General features: G+C 42.6%; 1 protein-coding gene across 7 annotated transcripts in view; it reads left to right on the forward strand.

Moving 5' to 3' along the window:
- Nucleotides 1–3,054: 3,054 nt before the first annotated feature.
- Nucleotides 3,055–20,371, forward strand: part of Ccdc158 (coiled-coil domain containing 158) — a 68,965-nt gene continuing 51,648 nt past the window's right edge. For 4 of the 7 annotated variants that reach the window (XM_038317261.1, XM_038317236.1, XM_038317269.1 and 1 more), the window contains exons 1-8: nt 8,854–8,981; nt 10,240–10,312; nt 10,705–10,922; nt 13,716–13,825; nt 14,186–14,513; nt 14,827–14,903; nt 16,216–16,326; nt 18,288–18,402. In XM_038317261.1, the coding sequence (XP_038173189.1) occupies nt 8,976–8,981; nt 10,240–10,312; nt 10,705–10,922; nt 13,716–13,825; nt 14,186–14,513; nt 14,827–14,903; nt 16,216–16,326; nt 18,288–18,402 (1,038 nt within the window). In that variant the 5' untranslated portion in view covers nt 8,854–8,975. Of the gene's footprint in view, nt 3,174–8,842; nt 8,982–10,239; nt 10,313–10,704; nt 10,923–13,715; nt 13,826–14,185; nt 14,514–14,826; nt 14,904–16,215; nt 16,327–18,287; nt 18,403–20,371 lie in introns of those variants that run through there. The other 3 variants (XM_038317253.1, XM_038317275.1, XM_038317278.1) reach the window with 3 other exon arrangements.

Consider the following 20,371-nt stretch of genomic DNA (forward strand, 5'->3'; position numbering starts at 1 on the left):
ATGTAGGCCAAAACCCATACACATAAAATTTAAAAAACTGAAAGCCAAAAAAGAAGTACAAGATACTTCATCATGTAACCATGGTGCCTGTCAATGTTTGCAATGAATGAATGGCTTCAGAAGGAACCCTGGACCCTTCCTTCATCTTTACACTCTTTGTTTTAAAAAGGCAGAAGCTATTGTTTTTTATTAGGGGCTTTAAAAAATACCATAAAGTGGGACTGGACGTTGACTCAGTAAATTGACAGCCATGTGAGCATGAGGATCGGAGTCTGGGTCCCCAGCGCATATTTTTAAAAGCTGGGAAGGCAGAACAGAAAGTTCCCTGTGTCTTGCTGGTGGGTTGGTCTAGCCAACTGGTGAGCTCCAGACTCAGTAGGAGACCCTATCTCATAAACTAAGGTGGAGCCTGCAAGATGGCTCAGATGGTGAGGGGCTTGGTGAGGGGCTTGCCTGGCAATGACCTGAGTTTGATTTCCAGAACCGATGTAAAAAGGAAGGAGGGCACAAATCTCCAGTTGTCCTCTGACCTCCACATATGTGCTATAGCATTGGGTGCCCCCCCTTTCAGGTCACACACACACACACACACACACACACACACACACACACACACACACACACGTATATATAAAACAAAGAAGTAAATAAATATTTAAAAACTACGGGAGAGTAATAAAGGAAGACGTCCCATACTGACATCTGAACTCCACTTGTACCCTCATTATATTAGTTTGGGTTCTCTAGAGCAGGGGTTCTCACCCTATGGGTAGCAGTCCCTTTGGGGGTCAATTGACCCTTTCACAGGGGTCACCTAAGACTATCAGGAAACACAGATATTTACATAACAGTAGCAAAATTACAGTTATGAAGTAGTTATGAAGTTGCTACATAACAGTAGCAAAATTGTAGTTATGAAGTAGCAGTGAAAGTAAGTTTATGGTTGGGGTCACCATGACACAAGGAACTGTCTTAAAGGGTGGCAGCATTAGGAAGGTTGCGAACCATTGCTCTGAGGAGCAGAGCCCACAGGGTATATTTGTAGTTGAGAAAGGCTATATTAGATTGGCTTTCACAATAAGGTCTCCATCACGCCGGAGAGCTGAGAGCCCAGTAGCTTTTCAGGGCACGAGAATGGGTGTCTTAGCAATCCCAGTCTGGCACAGGAGGTCTGGGAGTCCCAGTCTTCAGTCCACACGGAAAGGTTGAAGAAACTGGGTTCTGGTGGCAGCAAAGGATGATGGTAGCAACAACGAACTCACTTGCAGAAAAGTTTCCTCTCCCACTTTTATCTCGGTTGGATCCCACATTGAAGGTGAGACTTCCCGCTTCAAATAACCTGATCAAGACTTCAAAAAAAAAAAAAAAAGAAGAAGAAGAAGAAGAAAAAAAACTTTATTTGGGGTACAAAAAATGACACCAATAAAATCATGTATTAGGCAATTAAAATATTTTTATGCCGTAAGAACACAGTTATATGTTGATAGAATTAAAAAGATTAAAAAGAAGCTAACTGGAAATTGTATTTGGTCTAGTCACAGAGCCTAGAAATATTTATGGTTTAATTTCCTGTTTATGTGGGCTGGAGAGATGGCTCAGCACTTGAGAGCACTGCCTGCTCTTCCAAAGGTCCTAAATTCAATTCCCAGCAACCACATGGTGGCTCACAACCACCTGTAATGAGATCTGGTGCCCTCTTGAGGAAGAGACCTGCTCAGTGGTCTTCATCAACTTAGACCATGAAACCCAGTTTGGACAAGTTCAACAGAATTGCCGTATATGGGCGGCCCATGCACGCATGCTTCAGCATTGCAGGGCATAAATTTCTTTTCTTTTCTTTTTCTTTGCTTTTCTCTTTTCCTGTTTATGTAGTTGGTACTTTAATCCTATGTCTCTGAGACAGTAAACGCGAAAACTGAAGGTATAATAAAAGTCTATAATGGTGATTCCTAAAGTGTTACACTCTCCAATAACACTACAGAAAGTACTGAGTGTGTCTATTGATATGCATAGTCAATTTATACATTTTGTTGTAGTCTGCTTAACGTTGACAGTTAACAGAATTCAACACCACAAAGCCAGAGTTGACCAGTGCAGGCCCGTTATAGCAGAAGCTAAGTCAGAAGGATCCCAAGTTTGTGACCAGTCTCTGTCTTCAAAACACCAACAAAACCCCCACCAGGTTGTGTCTCGAAGACTCCCGCCTCTCTGGAACCCTCCATTGGAATGCTAATGCAAGCAGCACGCAGGAGTGTGCAGTCTCAAGATGATAAATTCCATGTTAAGAATTAACGACAGAATAACCGGAAGCACGGCGGAGGAAACAGCTCTCCAGAGGCAGAAGGGTCAGCTATCCTGAAAACACGTCTAAATCTGGAGGAACATTCCGGAAGGAGGCACAGCATAAAAGCACAGGCTAAGCACAGGCGGGCTGCAAAATGCGAGTTACTCTGCTGGTTTGAACAGAGCGGAGTAGGGAACAGGCTGCAAGTGGGAGTGCCGGTGTCATCCTGCCCCTTCCTTGGCGCGCAGGTCACGGGGAGGATTTGTGACCACTGCTATCTGGGAGGATCTTTGTGGCGGCCTCAGTGAGAGAGACAAGAGTAAGGCGAGGAGCCTGGTTGCAGGGTAGCAGGAAAAGTGAAGAAAAGTGACCTGCCGGGCCCGCCAGGTTGCCTCGGCGACGGCGTGGGGGCGGGGGAGCGCAGGATGTCCGGGGGCGTGATCTCGCATACCGCCCCGCCACGCCCCTCCCTCGTGCCTCATCCTTCCCGCCCTCCTCCTTCTGCCCCGCCCTCCCCTACACGTCCCGCCCCCTCATACTTCATTCACCCCGCCCCTCCTCTTCATGCTCCGCCTTCCTCTTCTTGCCCCGCCCTCCTCTTCACGCTTCGTCCCTTTTCCCACGCCCCGCCCTTCTCGTGCCTCATCCTCCCCGCGCCTCTTCTCCAGGCCCCGCCCTCCTTCTCGCGCCCCGCCCTCCTCCTCGCGCCCCGCCCCTTCTCTCGGTGGCTTCCCCACCACCAACCGTCAGACCCTCCTCGCGCAGCTGGCGGCCGCGGGAGCGAGCGTCGCGAGGCCGCGGCGTGGTGGGTCGGGCGCCTCGGAGGGGCAGCAGCGCGGGCCGCGGCCTCGGGGCGCAGTGGGAGCCGGCGGGTCCCGGGGTCGCGCAGGTGCGGCCGCCGCCCCCACGGACATGCGGCGGGTCTCTTAGGAGGAGGTGGAGGGAGCAGGTGTGAGGATGGGAGGCGTCCCAGGGGGCAGGGCTGGGTTGTTCCCCGGAGGACCTGGGAGCAACTCCTGTTGCTTCTGGAACCTTCCATGGCCTTGCGTTCCCACGTAGTACCGGCCCAATAACTTTGTCCAGCTGTTTTAGGAGAGTTCAAGTTCGCCTGCGACGGGGGGGGGGGGGGGGGCAGGAAAAGTGGGTCTTCGTGACTGCGGGGCCTCGGACCGTCACCAGTCTGTCTTCCCACATGGGACTGTTAAAGGCTGTGTGACTTGAGCCCTCGTGGTAATCTAGCTCGGGGTCCAGCTTTTCCTCACAAGCAACAGCCATCCTTCCCCACAACCCTGGCAGAGGTTCCCATTCCAGCGGTCCTAGACGTTGTTCTGTTAAATGTCATGCTGGCTTTAAGGTCGTGGGAATGTAGAAGACAAGTAATGTTGGGCTGTTTTGACTGAAAACTATTTTCCACATAAGAAAAGAAAAAAGTCCAGCGCTTTGACTCTTCCTAGAGGTGAATTAGACAGGACTGCTTGTCTGTGAGAGGGGGAAGCTGTGGCAGAGATCTGAACCCCACCTCTGCGCCATAATTATTTTTTTAAAAGATGTGTTTTTATTTCATATATATTAGTGTTTTCCCTACCTGTGTGTAAGTGCACCATGTGAGTGTCTGGTGCCTGTGGAGGCCAGAAGGGATTGTGGGATCCCCTGGCGGTGGAGTTAGAGAAGGTTTTGAGCAGCCATGTGGGTACTGGGAACTGAACACTGGTCCACTGCAAGAGCAGCAAGTGCTTTTTAGGCTCGGCCATCTTTCCAGTCCTGTAGTTTAAATTTTAACACAGTTACCTGTTTACTTTAGTTATGTGTAAAATAGTTTCTGTGACATTTTACCCTCTAAATGAGAAAAGCAGTTGAAGATGTATTTGATGTATATACAAAGCCTTTGCTTGCTGTTCTGGGGTTTTGTTGGGTGTGTGTGTGTGTGACTCTGTTCTTATGAGGGCAAAGCCATTTGAAAACTCTAGACTCTAAAGCTGGGTGCACTAGCACACAGCTTTAATTCCAGCAGTGAGGAGGCAGAGGCAGGTGAATCTCTGTGAGGTCTACAAAGAGAGTTCCAGGACAGCCAGGGCTATGTAGAGAGACCCTGACTCAAAAAACAAAAACAAAACAAAGAAGACCTCCCTTGGGGAGTCAACAAAGTCTGGCATACCAAGCTGAGGCAGGACCAAGCCCCTTCCCCCTGTGTCAAGACTGAACAAGGTATCCCATCATAGGGAATGGGCTCCAAAAATCCAGTTCATGCACCCTGGATAAGCCCTGGTCCCATAGCCAGGGTTCGCGACAACAATTCAAGCTACATAACTGTCACCCAGATTCAGAGGGTCTAGTTTGGTCCCATGCAGGCTCCCCAGCTGGCAGTGCAAAGTCGTTGAGCTCCCACTAGCTCGAGTCAGTAATTTTCCATAACTTACAGAGTTGTGTAGTGAGCCACACCATTCAGTTCTAGAACCGAAAGTCCTCATCCCCATTTGTAATTGGCCCTGCTCAACCCGGCACCAGTCCTCGCTCCTTTTGATCGTTGTTAAGCTTTAGAGTTAAACTGGGACCCTGCACTGGGCTACTCCAGCTGCCTCCTGACAGGCCTCACCCCCACTCTGGACCCTCTCCACACAGCTGCTGAAGGAGCATAATATGTCTCTGGTTAAAATCCTTCAGTGAGCCGGGCGGTGGTGGCGCACGCCTTTAATCCCAGCACTCGGGAGGCAGAGGAAGGCGGATCTCTGAGTTCGAGGCCAGCCTGGTCTACAAGAGCTAGTTCAGGACAGGCTCTAGAAACTACAGGGAAACCCTGTCTCGAAAAAACCAAAAAAAAAAAAAAATCCTTCAGTGACTGGGTACAGCAAGTCCCAGAGCCCCCAAAGGAGCCATTGACCCCAGGCCTGTTGGTGTCGCCAATTTCCCGGGGTAATCCAGAAGCATTCTGTTTGGATATGTGTGCAGGTGATGTCCATGGACAGGCCTCTTGTCTCATGATCACTAGCCTCTCTGTGAGTGGGCACTGAGGTCTCACTTTTGTATATGGTGTTTTAAGAAACATCATTCAAATTGAGCACCACCTCAGGAAGGCCTTCTGCTGGTTAGAAAAGGTCTGAAATCTCAGTGATCATCTCATTTGGGTAGGTGGAAATGGAAGCTCAGAGGTAGACGTTATATGTGTTCCCTAATACACAACAGCAGAACGAAACTTCCTCATTCTGGGTTATGTCCTCTTCAGTACTAGCTTCCTACTGACTGGTGTGTCCTAGAGACATGATCTACACAGTCAGCTTCTGTACTACATTATGATAGCTGTGTGTTCATAGTTAGCCAAACCAGGTCAACTCTATTTTTTTCCTTTTTAAAAAATATTTATTTATTTATTATTTATTATGTATACAATATTCTGTCTGCCATGTATGCCTGCAGACCAGAAGAGGGCACCAGAGTCACCATGTGGTTGCTGGGAATTGAACTCAGGACCTTTGGAAGAGCAGGCAATGCTCTTAACTGCTGAGCCATCTCTCCAGTCCCTCAACTCTACTTTCTTTTGTGTTCATGAACTCATACAAAGCTTGTATCTTCTTTTTGATTAAATAGCAAGATAAAGCCATTTATGTCATAGGGCAGTGAGTTGCTATATACAGCTCAAATTATGAAGGTGCATTATATCATGTTATTTACTGCCCTCCTAGGTGGTACTGTGTGTATATATATTCTAATCATGCTATTACTGCCCTGTTAGGTGGTATTGTATGTATATATTCTAATCATGTTATGACTGCCCTGTTAGGTGGTATTGTATGTATATATTTTAATCATGTTATGCTGCCCTGTTAGGTGGTACTGTATGAATATATTTTGAGGCAGGTTCTGTATAGGAGGGCTTATTCATGAGTTCTTTCATTTAACCCTTGCTCTTAGGAAATATGTACACAATCTCTATATCATAATCTTAAAGTGTCAAATGTTGTTCATTGGTCACAGAGGTGACACTTCAAAGCTCCAGGGCTTGAGCCTGGATGACAACAGCAAGAGAAAAAGAGTGTGGTTGAGAATAAAATGAAGGTCAATGTGAAATTAATAAGCAGTTCTTAATTAATGAACTAGTTAAAAACTCCAGCAGTTAAGTGCTGTCCAGTATTACTCTCTGTATACTTTCAGTCTGGTTTTAGGGGCATGTACACCAATCCTCGGGGGTCCCCAGCCTCAAATTTCAATGGAAGATAGAATGGTCCAACCTTGTAGGTGTGGATCATTAGTTGACAAATCAGGGAATCTGAAAGACCTACATTTAAGTAACATAGTGAATCAGAACAGGACTTCAGCCGTGACTCACCTTGCCACGGAGATGTAGTTTGTCATAGTCTAGAGAGGTCCACCTCAACTGAGCGTCCTAAGGAAAGAAGTCAAGATGAGGACTGTTCACTCTAGAACAGGGGTTGGCCATCCTCCAGAGCCTTTTGAGGTTCAAGGAGCAAGAATAAATAAGTCAGGAGATGCCTCTAAGCCCTTGAACTCAACTCTAATAAAGTCTATAAACTATCTTCTAAAGTTCTTTTTATGTGGGCAATTTCCAAGTCTTTCTCAGACATTCCAGTCATGACTGCCTTTGTCACAACTTTAAGGCTCTTTTCAGTGTGAACAGGTGCATATTTTAAGTGATGCAGAGTATTTGTACTAGACCTTAGGTGTGCCAGAACACGCCAAGATCTCACCTCTGCATGTCATGTAGCTCTGAGGCAGGGAGCTTGCCTTATATGTACCATGTCCTGTATTTGATTCCCCAGTGTCCCCCACACACTCACACACACTTACACACATATTCTCATACACACTCACATACACACTCTCTGTCTCTAACACACACAGACACACACACAAAAACAGACATGTAAGTTCATGTTATGATACCCAAATTATCCAAGTACAGAGCTCAACAATTTTATCATTTCCTGAGGAACAATCCTTCAATTCCAGAAATCCTTAATGATCTTATAAACTTGTGCCTAAAAATAGAGTATCTAAATTTCTATATAAAGTATCACAAACTTGGAATCACTGTTCAAAATGAAGATGTGGGCCATTCTAAAATAGTGCAAACTGAATTGCTGGGATTTGTTTGTTTTATGCAGAATTCATTATTCTAAGGCTCACAGAATAACTGGCAGTGATGCCAAATAAAGGTACCAAACATCTTGACAAAGAAACAGCTGCTAATAACTCTTGTTTAAGTAGAAATACCTCAACCCTGTGCTGTGGTCTTACTCTGGCCTGGAGGCTGTGTGGTCCGGGGTTTAATCCAGGGCCTTGTACTTACCAGGCATGCACATTACCCACTGAGCTAATCCTTTCCACCCTTTCTAATGGGGTGGAGGGCACAGGGGTAATGACCTGTGATACAGTTCACAGAGCAGTATGGTCTCCTCAAACTTAGTGTCATGGCTGCCATTTGATTAAAATTCTGTCACCTACTGGTCACATTACTGAATTGTCTATAATTATTAGGTGTCTTATATTTGCTGTTTATTTGGTACTGTGCCTTTACTGTTTATTTTTAAATTATTTTGTCATTTACAAAGGTGTATATACCTATTTGAGTTTATGTTTATATACATGGTACTCCAGTGTTTACCTTGGAGTGTCATGGAATAATTTTTGTGTTATTTGTTTGGCGGAGGAAACTTGACCAATCTGGGTTCAGTGTTTTGGCTTCTGTTGTCTGACCGTAGGGATGCACTGGTCTGCACCATCAGTGTCTGGCTCACCTCTGCTCTTTGAGCCCTTCCAGTTTCTCCCATTTCCCAGCCAGATGGTGGGAACTGCCTTAGGAGGGAGAATCGCTCTATTTCTAGATAGTTGAAGGTAGTCTGTCTTGAGGGTATTGACAATGTGAAATACACACATAGTTTTGTTGGTTTTCCATCTTGATTTTGTGCTTGTTTGAGTGAAGTGAAAATAAGGAGAAATTTGAAATTAGGCCACCACTGTTTTCCAAACTTAGAAGCATGCTCTTGACCAAATATAAAACTGTAAACGATATTTTTTCACATAAGTTTTTCAGCTTTTATTAATGACATCTAATTTGCTGATTTGAAGCAATGTAATTTTATAAGGGACTTGAAAGCCTACCTGCCCCCAGTCAGAGCACTAGTTAACAGAATAACTGATTTTAGTTTATATTTTAGTTTATCTGTAGTAACCTTTGGAGGCTGGGCATGGTGGAGCACATCTTTAGTCTCAGCACTAATGCAGCAGAAGCAGGCAGATCCTCTGAGATTCAAAGCCAGCCTGATGTACAGAGCGAGTTCCAAGCCAGTCAAGGATACCTTGTATTGTCTAGGTGATCCTGTCCAGACAAAACAAATAAAACAAATAAAAACACCTTTGGTCTTAAAAATCAATTTTTAGAACAAAAATTGACTTGCACACTCATTTTATTTAGCAGTAAAATATTTTTGTATGCATAAATATTTTTCTGGAGGAAAAATTTACAGAGCATTAAAAGTCAGTTCCTGTTCACCTCTGAGCTTTTCCACATAACACTGTAATAAAATTGAATATTTTGTCTTTCAGAGACAAGAACTGAAGGATCCAAACAGGGAGGCACTCACATTTCAAGATCTCTAAGAAGAGGTAGAAAATAGTATGGAATCAAAAGCTTGTGAATCAAACAAAGAAGATCTTTTATCAAGCGGCATCACAACCAATGGAGGTATGTACCTTTTATAAAGCAAAATGAGGGGAAAATGAGAAATAACGTATCCTCATAATAACCATCTCAGGGTCTGGTTTATGGTGTGCTTTGTTTTTCTATTGTGCTGTTGCTTTCAATTCTGTTTCTGAATTAGAAATTGCCTCGCATTTTTACTGAGCAGATCTGGCTTTAGCATATGTTTCCATTGTCTTTTGATGTATAAGTTGTTTCTGTGCTGACATCCTTGAGTGTCAGCATCTCCTGTTGTCCCCCTAGTACCTTCACACCCTCAGTTTCCTGGTCAAACTCAGCTCATGTCAGATCGCCTCTCCTCCTAGGGTTACCGTTCTCCATCAAGATCCTAGGCGCACAACTTCTTGACCTCTAAAGGTTTTTGGTTTATTTGTTTACTTAATTTTTAAGATTTACTTTATTTTATGTGTATGAGTGTTTTATCTGTAGGTATGTTTGTGAACCATGTGTGTGCTTGGTGCCCTCTGAGGTCAGAAGGGCATCATATCCCCTGGATATGGATGATGGCTGGGAGTCACCATCTGGGTCCTGGGAATCAAACCTGGATTCTCTGCAAGAGCAGCAAGTGCTATCAGCTGCAGAGTCATCCCTCCAGCCCCATCCCATCCCTGTTCTCACATCTTATTAGCAGGTGTTGGGCTTCTGTAACTGGTCTTTCACCTCAGCCCTCCCCTGTGTTATTGCTATGGAGCTCCTGTTTTCCTGCCTACTTTCAAGTAGTGGCTACTACCAACCATGATCCATATCAATGCACCCCACGCTGCCTTTTCAGTTCTAAACATTTAAATGCCTTAGATTCACACTTGCAAATTCTGATGCAGTAGGTCTGGAATGGGGCTTAGGCACAACTGTATTATTATTTTCAAGTCTCTGAAGTGATCCTGATATATTACAAAGATATTTACAACAGCTATTACAGATTCTGACATTTACTTCTAAATTACCGCTCTTCTGTCTGCATGTCCAGCCCATCACTTGCCAGTGTCCTTCTGTCTGCATGTCCAGCCCATCACTTGCCAGTGTCCTTCTGTCTGCATGTCCAGCCCATCACTTGCCAGTGTCCTTCTGTCTGCATGTCCGGCCCACCACTTGCCAGTGTCCTTCCCCTCTATTATTTGCATTTTCACTGGAATGTGCTAAAGCCTATCACTCTAACACTTCAGTTTGGGGGCGAGGCTGCTGGAAGATTGTGCTGTGAATCTCTCCCCAGGCTGCCACTTACAATCACAGTCTCTTATCACAGCAGGGTCCTGATGCTACTAAGAAATATTTCCTGTGGCCAGATCTCTTTCCAGTTCAAAACTATACCATACTATGTGAGATCCAAACTCCTTGGCATGACTTCAGGGCCCTCATATCTGTATTCCCATCTTCATCCGTGGCAGCGGCTTTTCTTCTGCCTCGCACATCCCAGCGTTCTCAAGCCCACTGGCGTTTAATACGGTGCTTCCACTCTGGAATGTTCTCTTGTCTTCTCCAGACTGGCGCTTCCTCGTACATACTTCCAGACTTTTCAGGATCACGTGCTCATCCTCTTCCCCAGCCTGTCCCTGCTTTGGGGCTCTGTCTGTCCTTCTCAGCCCTCTTAACTGTCCTTTCACTTGCCTCTGTTGACCTTGTGTCCTTCAGGTTTGTTAAAGGAGCCTCCTGCAATAATGTTTGCCATAAACGTGTTTTGTGAATAATTAATGAATTCTCTACTGTTTAGGTTCTTCAAGCCCATTTTTTGTGTCATCTGTTCGTGGTACAGTAACTGAAAATGCATCTTCAGCTGGGACTTTAACACAAATACCTTTTTTCCCTAAATATGAAGTGGAACTTGATTCTCATAGGAAGGTCATCCCTTACCCTGGAAAAGAGCACATTGAACGTGTTTTGGAAGAATATTCACATCAAGTTAAAGATTTGCAGAAAAGACTCAGTGAAGTGAGTTACATTTTTTTGCTATCAGCTGGTACCATTAGGTTAAGGAGACATGTTGTCTTGAAATCAAATGTAACCCTCCTGAAAGAAAGCATTAGCTCAACAGATAGAGAAAGAGACTTCTCCTTTCTGTTGAGCTAATGAGATGTTTGCATACCATTTTCTTTCTGGTAATAATGTCTCAGTCTCGTGATATAATTTTTGAACGCTTCAAAATGTTATAGTTAATGACATTCATATGCTATTAATAATTGGTTTAGGCCAGCTGACCTACTATTATGACACCTGGATTTTTTTTTGCAAACAGTGGTAGAAAGTAGGATTTTACAAACACACACACACACACACACACACACACACAGAGTTCCAGTGGTTTACTTTCTAAAAGTCAGACTTCTTACCACCGTATACAAGAGCTTCATGCTGTCCTTGTTCAGTACCCATTCTCTGTGTGTGCCCTCTGTTCCAGCAGAACTAAGCCACCTGATCATCCTGGGTGGACCTTGTCATTCTAGATTCCCCTGCATCTCCACATGACTGCTGCAAGACTCTTACTATCTTTATGCCTTCCCTTCTCTGAAGCCTTCCCTCTAGGCAGCACTGAGGGTGTCCTCTGTGCAAGTATTGTTTGTACACTTTTATACACCTTACTGTATCCATCAGTATGTTATTCTGCTTCATCAGACAGATAAAGACTTTAGGAGATGAACCTTAAATGTAAAAAATTATATGTCACTGCATTATACACATGGCATACAAAGATAAATAAGCCACAACTCTCAAAGGGGTTCATAGTTTCAGAGATGAACTGGCCATATAAACAAGTAGTGCTGCGACCTTGTGATAAATACAACAAGACATAATAGAGACAGAGGACGTAGTAGTAGAAAAAGAAACCGAAATTGGGCCAGCAAGACGGCTTGGTGGGTAGAGGTGCTAATGCCCAAGCCTGACAGCCTGAGGATCCTGCAAGGTGTCAGGAGAGAGTAGATTCCCAAGAGATGTCCTCCCACATGTGGGGGGACAGGAGAGAGAGCACCTTATTTATTTTCTATGTCTGATTTATTCCTGTTAACTCCTGGTAGAGTATGTTGCACTTGTTTTGTTCCCAGTAAACATCTGTGAAATATTTCTAATATTTATCAAAGAGTGCTGTTATTGTATTCCTATGTAACAGAAATGTGCTAGGTACCAGATATAAAGAGATGGAAAAGACATGATCCCTTCCTGTAGTCCTGTGATTGAGATATTAGAGAAGGAAATAATCCTGTCAGAGTTCTGCTGCAGGGTGGGTTCCCTGGTGATACTGAAGCCACATGGAGCTTGGCATTCCTTTCCTAACCTCACTTTGCAGCCTCTGACAGTCCTGTCTCTAACCCTCTGATAGTGCTAGGCATTAGCCTAGTGCAATGGTCCTCAACCTTCCCAGTGCTGCGGCCCTTTAATACAGTGCCTCATGTTGTGGTGACCCCACTCTACTGCTAGCTGCTGCTGCTTCCTCCCTTCTTCATCCCCCTTTCTCTCCCTTCCTTTATCTTTCTGCCTTCCATCCTTTATTCTTCCTTAAACAGGGTCTCATTGTAGCCCAGGCTTGCCTTAAACTTGGCCTCCCCTGCCTTAGCTTCCTAACCTTTAGGAATTTAGGCATGTGCCTCTGGCCATCCTTAGCATCCTGTTCTCATTTCTGTTTTGTTTGTTTGTTTGTTTTTAAAGTTATTAAAGTTTTTCAAGATAGGATTTCTCTATGTAGTCCTGACTATCCTGGAATTCACTGTGTAGACCAGGTTAGTCTTGAACTCAGAGATCTGCCTGCCTCTACCTCCTGAGCACTGCGATTAAAAGCACGTACCACCACCACCCAACTTCCTATTCTGTATGGTTGTGATCTTTGTATACAGTACTAGACCTCTGCAAGCACAGGATCAGTGATAGGTTAGAGTGAAATCCTATATTATCTTTGTTCCCTCCAGATCTTTTTTTGATTGTTTGTTTGTTTGCTTAATTTTAGTCTCTAGTTTTGTATTTTAGATTTTAGAATCTTCTCATTTTCAGTGGTTTTTGTTTTCTGTTAGAACTCAAAGATGAGGCAATAAAAACTGTTCATCCTACACTGGTCACCAACTGCTAGCTGGGAGATGCTTCAGTGCCTGGCTTTGGAAATCTGCATTTTCCTGTAGTTGAGCACCTTCAGAGTTTTATTTTTACATTAAAATTTATTTTTATTTTATACATATAAATGTTTTGCCTGCATATATGTATGTGCACCATGTGTGTGCAGTCCTCACAGAGGCCAAAAGGGGGCATCGGATTCCCTGGAAGTGAAGTTAAAGATAGTTGTCAGCTGCCATGTGACTGCTGGGACTCAAACCCTGGACCTCTGCAAGAGCAGCCAGTGCTCTTAACCCCAGAGCCGTCTCTCCAGTTCATCCTTATAGTCTTAGATAGCAGTAGCTGTTGCCAAGGATTTAGGTAGATTGAAGGCAAAGTTTAACTTTTCTGTATATATAATTTCAACCAGTTTTCCAGTTTTAAGGGACAAAACATTTTCCCATTTTCACTTTGGCTGGAATATTTATTTCAGAAAATGGACTAAGGCTAAGCTAGGAAACCTTGCTGATGTAGTCTAGTTATCTAGGTGAGAAATTATTCACTGGGCTCCGAACTTCAGCAGTGAGGGGTTTTTATATACATAACAATAAATAACACATAACCCTTGGGATATTATTGCCTTCTATAGGAACTATGTTTTGATGGCTTAATATAAATATAGATTAATTTGTGTGAATTTTTTTTCAGAGCAATGAATTACACGAGAAACAAAAGTTTTACTTAAGACAGTCAGTCATTGATTTACAAACAAAACTTCAAGAAATGCAAATGGAGAGAGATGCCATGGCCGACATCAGGTTGGGATTTGTTACCTGAATTCCTCCTCCTCCATCAATGCTAGAGATTGAACCCAGGGTCTGGGCAGGTTAGGCAAGTGTTCTGCCACTTAGATATGTCCCCAGCCCAGAAACTGTTCTCTGGCGTTATTCTTAGTGCTGGGTACAGTCCCATATTCAATACATATAATCTTAGGACTTGGGTGGCTGAGATAGGAAGACTGCTGTGAGTTCAAGGCCAGTCTGGGCTATGTAATTGAGTTCAATGCCAGCCTGGGATATACAACAAAATTCTGTATCAATTTTTTTTACTCCTTGTAGTAAAATTGGGTGAAAGTGAGTTTTATCAATATTGTTTCTTTTCTTTCATTTGTTTCGTAGACGAAGGGAGAGTCAGTCCCAGGAGGAGTTAAGAAATCAGCTTCAAAATACAGTTCATGAGCTTGAAGCTGCCAGGTGCCTCAAGGAGGACATGTTGAAAGACAGCAGCACACAGATAGAGCAGCTAAGAAAAATGATGCTTAGCCACGAAGGTGTGCTTCAAGAAATCCGGTCAATATTAGTTGACTTTGAAGAAGCCTCAGGCAAGAAAATATGTGAACACGACAGCATGTCTACCATGCACTTCCGCAGCCTGGGCTCCGCTATTAGTAAAATCCTAAGAGAATTAGACACAGAGATCTCTTATCTTAAAGGGAGGATATTTCCAGTAAGTGGTGAGAACACTACTTTATATTATAATGCATTGAGCGATAGCTTATACAATCCTTGTAAATAAGCCAGGGTCTCATTTTCTGTTTTCCGAGATGATACACAGTGCTCTCTCTCGACAGGAAACTAGCTCTTTTACCCGTACGGCTTGGTGTAAGTATAGCAGAGCACAGAGCTGTGTGACACAGGCGTGGAACTCATTTTAGTGTTATTTCTACTTATGTCTCTCGAAAGCATTCATTTTACAGAAACTGCATTTTCTAGGTTTAGAATTACCAGTACCCAAATTAATATCTCTATTTTAAAACCAGGTAGAGGATCAGCTTGAAACACTGAAGTCTGAGTCACAGAACAAAATAGAGCTATTACTTCAACAACATCAAGATCGGTAGGTGTCTGGTGGAGACAGGTCACAGCGAGACTACTCCACTCACAGTCTCTCTCCTGCATTTCCAAAGTCTACAAACTCAGAGAACAAAAACATTTCCTTATCAACCCGTAGCAAACTTAGATTAATTTTTTTTCTGACAACTGTTGAAGCTACAAGGAAGGCTTCATTCAAGACTGTAGCACTACAAGTTTTGCTACAGAGAGAGAAAATAAGCTCAACTCCCAACACAATAAGGACAAGCAGAGATTTCTAACCAAGGGAGAAGGTGCGGGATTGGTGGGTGAAACGTTCACAGAAGGTTAAAGATTCCCACAAAAGATAGGCCATGAATATAGATTCTTAAGCTGAAGGATAAGCAACTTGATCAGCTGTCAAGGATTGATCAGATAGCAAGAATGAGACTATTCTCACTGTAGTTGGCCTGGGTCAAAGACCAACCAGAGTGGCCAAGTCAAGGCCTAGGTAGAACAGCCTCAGTTGGCCTAAGAGTTATCTGTCACATATCTGTTGATTAGCTAATATGAAGCATTTAATAGTCTGTGACTTAGTGTAAATATTTGTAAACTTGTATTCATAATGTGTTTTCTTGATAGGACCCTCTCCTAGGTCTCCCTGGAGATACCATATGACATATGGTATATACATTATTCATAATACTCAAAGGTGTTTGCTTTCTTTGAGAACAGGGTCTTATTGTTGCCCAGTCTGGCCTTGGATTCCTGCAATCTGGTGATCTTCCTGCTTCAGTTTCTCAAGTACAGGACCAGAGGCATGTACCACTGTCACCTTGCTTGGTTCTCAGAGTTTGATACTGAGACTTAGATCTTAGTTGGTTGTAAGAAAAGGCCTCTGGAGTTGTTATTAAAAGAGTAGAATGACCAGGTGTGGTGGTGGCGCCTTTAGTCCCAGCACTCGGGAGACACAGGCAGACAGATCTCTGTGACTTTGAGGGTGGCCTGGTCTACATAGCAAGTTCCAGTACACCAGAGCTACATAATAAGAGAGACCCTGTCTCAAAAAGAAACAATTAAAATAAAGACAGAAAGAAAAAGGAGTAATGTTTACAAAACCAGGCATGGTGGCTCAGGTCTGTAATCCCAGCACTTAGGGGGCAGTGGCAGGAAGATTGCCTATAAATACAAGACCAGAGAGGACTGCACAAAAGTCTATCTCAGACAAACAAGTGGAAGAGTAACATGTAAAACTGAAACAAAATACTAAGCTTGAAGGTGTTTTTCAGCATTAACTTTGAGATGAGTTATAGGTAAGAATTTCCTGTATCATAACAATTATTACATTCTTTCTGTAGGATTGAGCAGTTGATAAGTGAGCATGAAATTGAAATAACAGGACTTACGGAGAAAGCCAGCAGTGCACGAAGCCAAGCCAATAGTATCCAGAGTCAACTGGAAATCATTCAGTATGTGTATACTACTGGTTTGAAACAGATGCCACTTAAAAACTATTATTTTAAGCTGGAGAGTTGTCTCAGCAGTTAAGAGTTCTTGTTGCTCTTGCAGGGGACCTGGGTTTGAGTCCCAGTACTTACCTGGCAGCTCACTGCTGTTATCTGTAATTCTGGTTCTTGTGCACACGGGGATGCGGGAGTGTCTTTGTAGGCTTTGTGACCAGCAGGAAAACGATCTGGGTGAGGGAAGAATGAAACTCAGCTCAGCCTTGCTTAGGTGCTGAGCCAAACTTCCAGAGTCTGACATTTGGTTTATTTTAGCCATATTTAAGCATGGCACAATTTTGGAAAAAGTTTTCCGATAGCAGTTAACTCAGTCCCATGAGTATAGCAGAGGTTAAGACATGTTTACATTGAGATTCTTACAAAGTACATCTGGTTCTTTTACAAGAATGGATATTGTTGACTCAGAGATAGTGCCCAAGATTTAGAGTTTATAGGGAGCTTGACTAAGGTAAATATAATGCCTGTGAATGTTGGGATTGGCCTGGTCCTAAGATAACATAGAAGTCACTTAGGCTGTTATAAAATACAAGTGACATCTCTCATAAGGATGAATTTTAAGACCTAGAAGCAATGGTCAAGATTTAGAGGGGGAGGTCTGGGGTAAATAAAACATAAATTCTGAGGGATATAGGTGGAGCCTGACTCATCAGACAGCAAAGGATCACCAGGTTGTGAACTACGTTCTTCCCCAGCTTTCCAGGAGAACAGGCAAACATCTTTGAAGAGACAAGTATGCATGTTTAATTTTTCCTGCCTCTTCCAGTGCTTATCTGTGCATGCGAGAACTTTTGCCCTCCACAAGTTCCAGGGGATCCAATGCCCTTTTCTGACCACTGTGGGCACAAGGCATGCTCGTGGTGCACACACATACATGCTGGCAAAACTCATACATGTAAAATAATAATTTAACAACTATTGTTTTAACTCATATGTTGTCCTAATATCTTTTTGAAATTGCTTGATAATTGGGTCCATGAGAAAAAGATAAAGCTTTTCCAGCACTTTAACAGAAAGATAACAGTAATATTTTTGTGCCACCATGTACAAAGTATTATTGCAAGTATTCAGGCTCCTGGGATTCACTGAGTTATTCATTCAAATGATAGGACAAAGAAAATATACCACACAAATATTAGGAATACTTGTATATAAACAATTACATGTATATCTCTCTATATAATTGTGTATGCATATATGAACACAATTAGAAAAGATACATATGTTCAAGTATATACATAATATATATGCATATGAAATTTTATAATTTGAAATGATTCTTAAGATTGTCATGTGTCAGTTAAATTAAACCTAAATCAAATTAAAGGTTTATTGTATTTGTATAAGTGTATGTGTACCTCTGTGTGCACATATAAGCACCTGTCTGTCATGTGGGGACCAGAAGAGGGCATCAGATTCTTTGGAGCTATAGTTCTAACATTTTCAGAATGTAGGTGTTGGGACCATAACTCTGGTCCTCGTGGTTACATAACAAACACTCATAACCACTGAGCCATCTCTCTCGCCCCCAGGACAGACATTTTTGATAATATGCAAAAGTAGAGAATAGTGTAATGAATACCTACATACATATGTATATCTTCACACACACACACACACACACACACATACACACACACACACACCACCTGCTTTGATAATTAACATTTGTTTTTGGTGCTAGGAATTGAACAGAATTTGATATATAACACACATACCTTATACCGCTAAGCTTTGTCCCCAATCTTGAGCTAAAACTATAAGGAAGCAAGTTTGCAAAATGAAAACAGTTGCTCTGATACTATATAAAGTAATTATTGATAGCATCTAAGAGATATGAGGAGCCCTTGAGGTATCACTTCTATTCTTAGTTTGCTATTTGTTTTTATGCCCTTTTCAACCCTTCTTAGAGAACAAGCAAGGAACCAAAACTCCATGTATATGCGCCAGCTCAGTGACTTGGAGTCTACTGTTTCTCAGCTGCGTTCTGAACTGAGGGAAGCCAAGAGGATGTATGAGGATAAGGTAAGTTTAGACTTCACTTCCAAGGACTGTTTTACATACTGATCAATAATGTTGATAATTGGAAAAGAATAAAAATAATTTCTAACTAAAAAGAGTATTTTTAAAATCAGTGTAAGTTGGTGTGAAAGCATTCTATATTATCTATTAAGTTATAAATTATTATTTAAATTGTATCTTTGAATTCATAAAAAATTGAGAAATAGTTTTCAAGTAAATTACTAAAAAGTAAATTGAGTAGCAGAGAATATAGCTCACTGGAAGAACACTTGTCTACTCTGGATTAATCCTCACTACCACAAAAATAAATTAAGAATAAAGAATAGGATTCTGTTATTCATTTTCATATGTCTTGGCTTTAGCAAATATTCAGTACCAGCTGGCCTGTATATCTACCACCAATGTTTTGGGGACCTACAACTCATCAACTTCTAATCATTTTGTGGCTAGAAAACTAAAATTTAAGATTACCCAAAATAGTTAAAATAGAATTTAAGAACGTGAGTCTTGATCTTTTAGCATATAATTGCTCTTAAAGGCAGGCATTCGGGAGACAGAGGCAGGTGGGTCAGCCTGGTCTACAGAGTGAGTTCCAGGACAGCCAAGGCTGTTACACCAAGAAACCTGGTCTTGAAAAACAAAAACAAAACAAAAAACCCAAGAAAATCAGATAATAATATTTTGGAGAGGCAGGGCTGGAGAGATGGTAGCCGCTGAGGACCTAAATTCAATTCCCAGAACCCACGGCAGGTGTTCATAACTGCCCATAGCTCCAGGGACATCTAACATCTCCATGGGCTCTAGCACTCATGCAGACACACCCACTCATAGATACACACACATACATGTCATTAAAATTTGTTTTAATTAAAAATTTTGGTACTTTCTATTTTTTGGTTTTAAATAGCTAAAAAGAAGTTATTTTATATTATTATCAACCATTTGTTCAGAGCTTAAAATGTATTAAATTCAACCATTTGTAATCAGTGAAATTCCTAAACAAAAAACCAAAGCTGCTTTTCAGTGACGTTCTTCATTCCCTGAGGAGGGTTGCTTGCCCTTTGCCTGGGGTGCTCTCAGTCTCAGTGCTGTGCCAGTGTCTTAGTTTGTGGAAGCTTGGAGGATAAATCCATCTCTAGTCCTCCCTTTAGAGAGTCTGGCAGAGGTAACTTAAGTATAGTGTTTGCCATCTCGTTTACTCAGTTTCCCATTCTTAGTTATTTGGAGCAGTGATTTAGAAGAGGTAGAAGGTGATGCAGGTACTAGACCTTTTATAAAATGAAAACAGTTCTGTAGGGTGGCAGTAGAAGAAGCCGATCATTGTGTGGGCAAACTCAAACAAATAAGTAAACATTTATTTATTTTTCCATGGGCAGCAGTTTAATTCCCACTGTCCCTCCAGTTACCACATGAAGGCGCTATCTTCTTGGCTCAACCATGTAAATTAGATCTCTGTCTTTAACCTTGTAGCAAGAAAAGGAAGATTTGCTGTGGCTTTGTTAGAGTCAGCAGAGGAACTAACGCGAATCTGTAGAACGTCAGTGATAGATAGGGTCCTCCACAGAAACTGTAGAACGTCAGTGATAGATAGGGTCCTCCACAGCAGTGTCCTCAACTGTTCTGGTCACTACGCTCAGTTACACACACAGCTGGAGCAACACAACAACATTCATCTCTAGTAAATGTGAGCTGATGTTTTCTCCTCTTCAGATTTGATTTGAGGATCATTCAACTGATCTTGTGATTGACTAAGGGGATGTAGTTTGAATACCATCCCTCCTTTGTAAACCCCTTGTAGAGCTCTTAGCCTTGGAGCAGCCCAGAGAGGCTTAGCTTTGCGTTCCAGTTTCTTTTCTAAGGACAGGACAGACTTTTCTCTTGATGATGATTGTCCACTCGCTGTGGACAAACCCATCCACAAAGGATGAGACCGCCCTACAGATACCAGGGCAGAAGGGTGGTTGTGGCTTCA

This window comes from Arvicola amphibius, chromosome 1 (assembly GCF_903992535.2).
Source record: "Arvicola amphibius chromosome 1, mArvAmp1.2, whole genome shotgun sequence".
Taxonomy (NCBI): Eukaryota; Metazoa; Chordata; class Mammalia; order Rodentia; family Cricetidae; genus Arvicola; species Arvicola amphibius.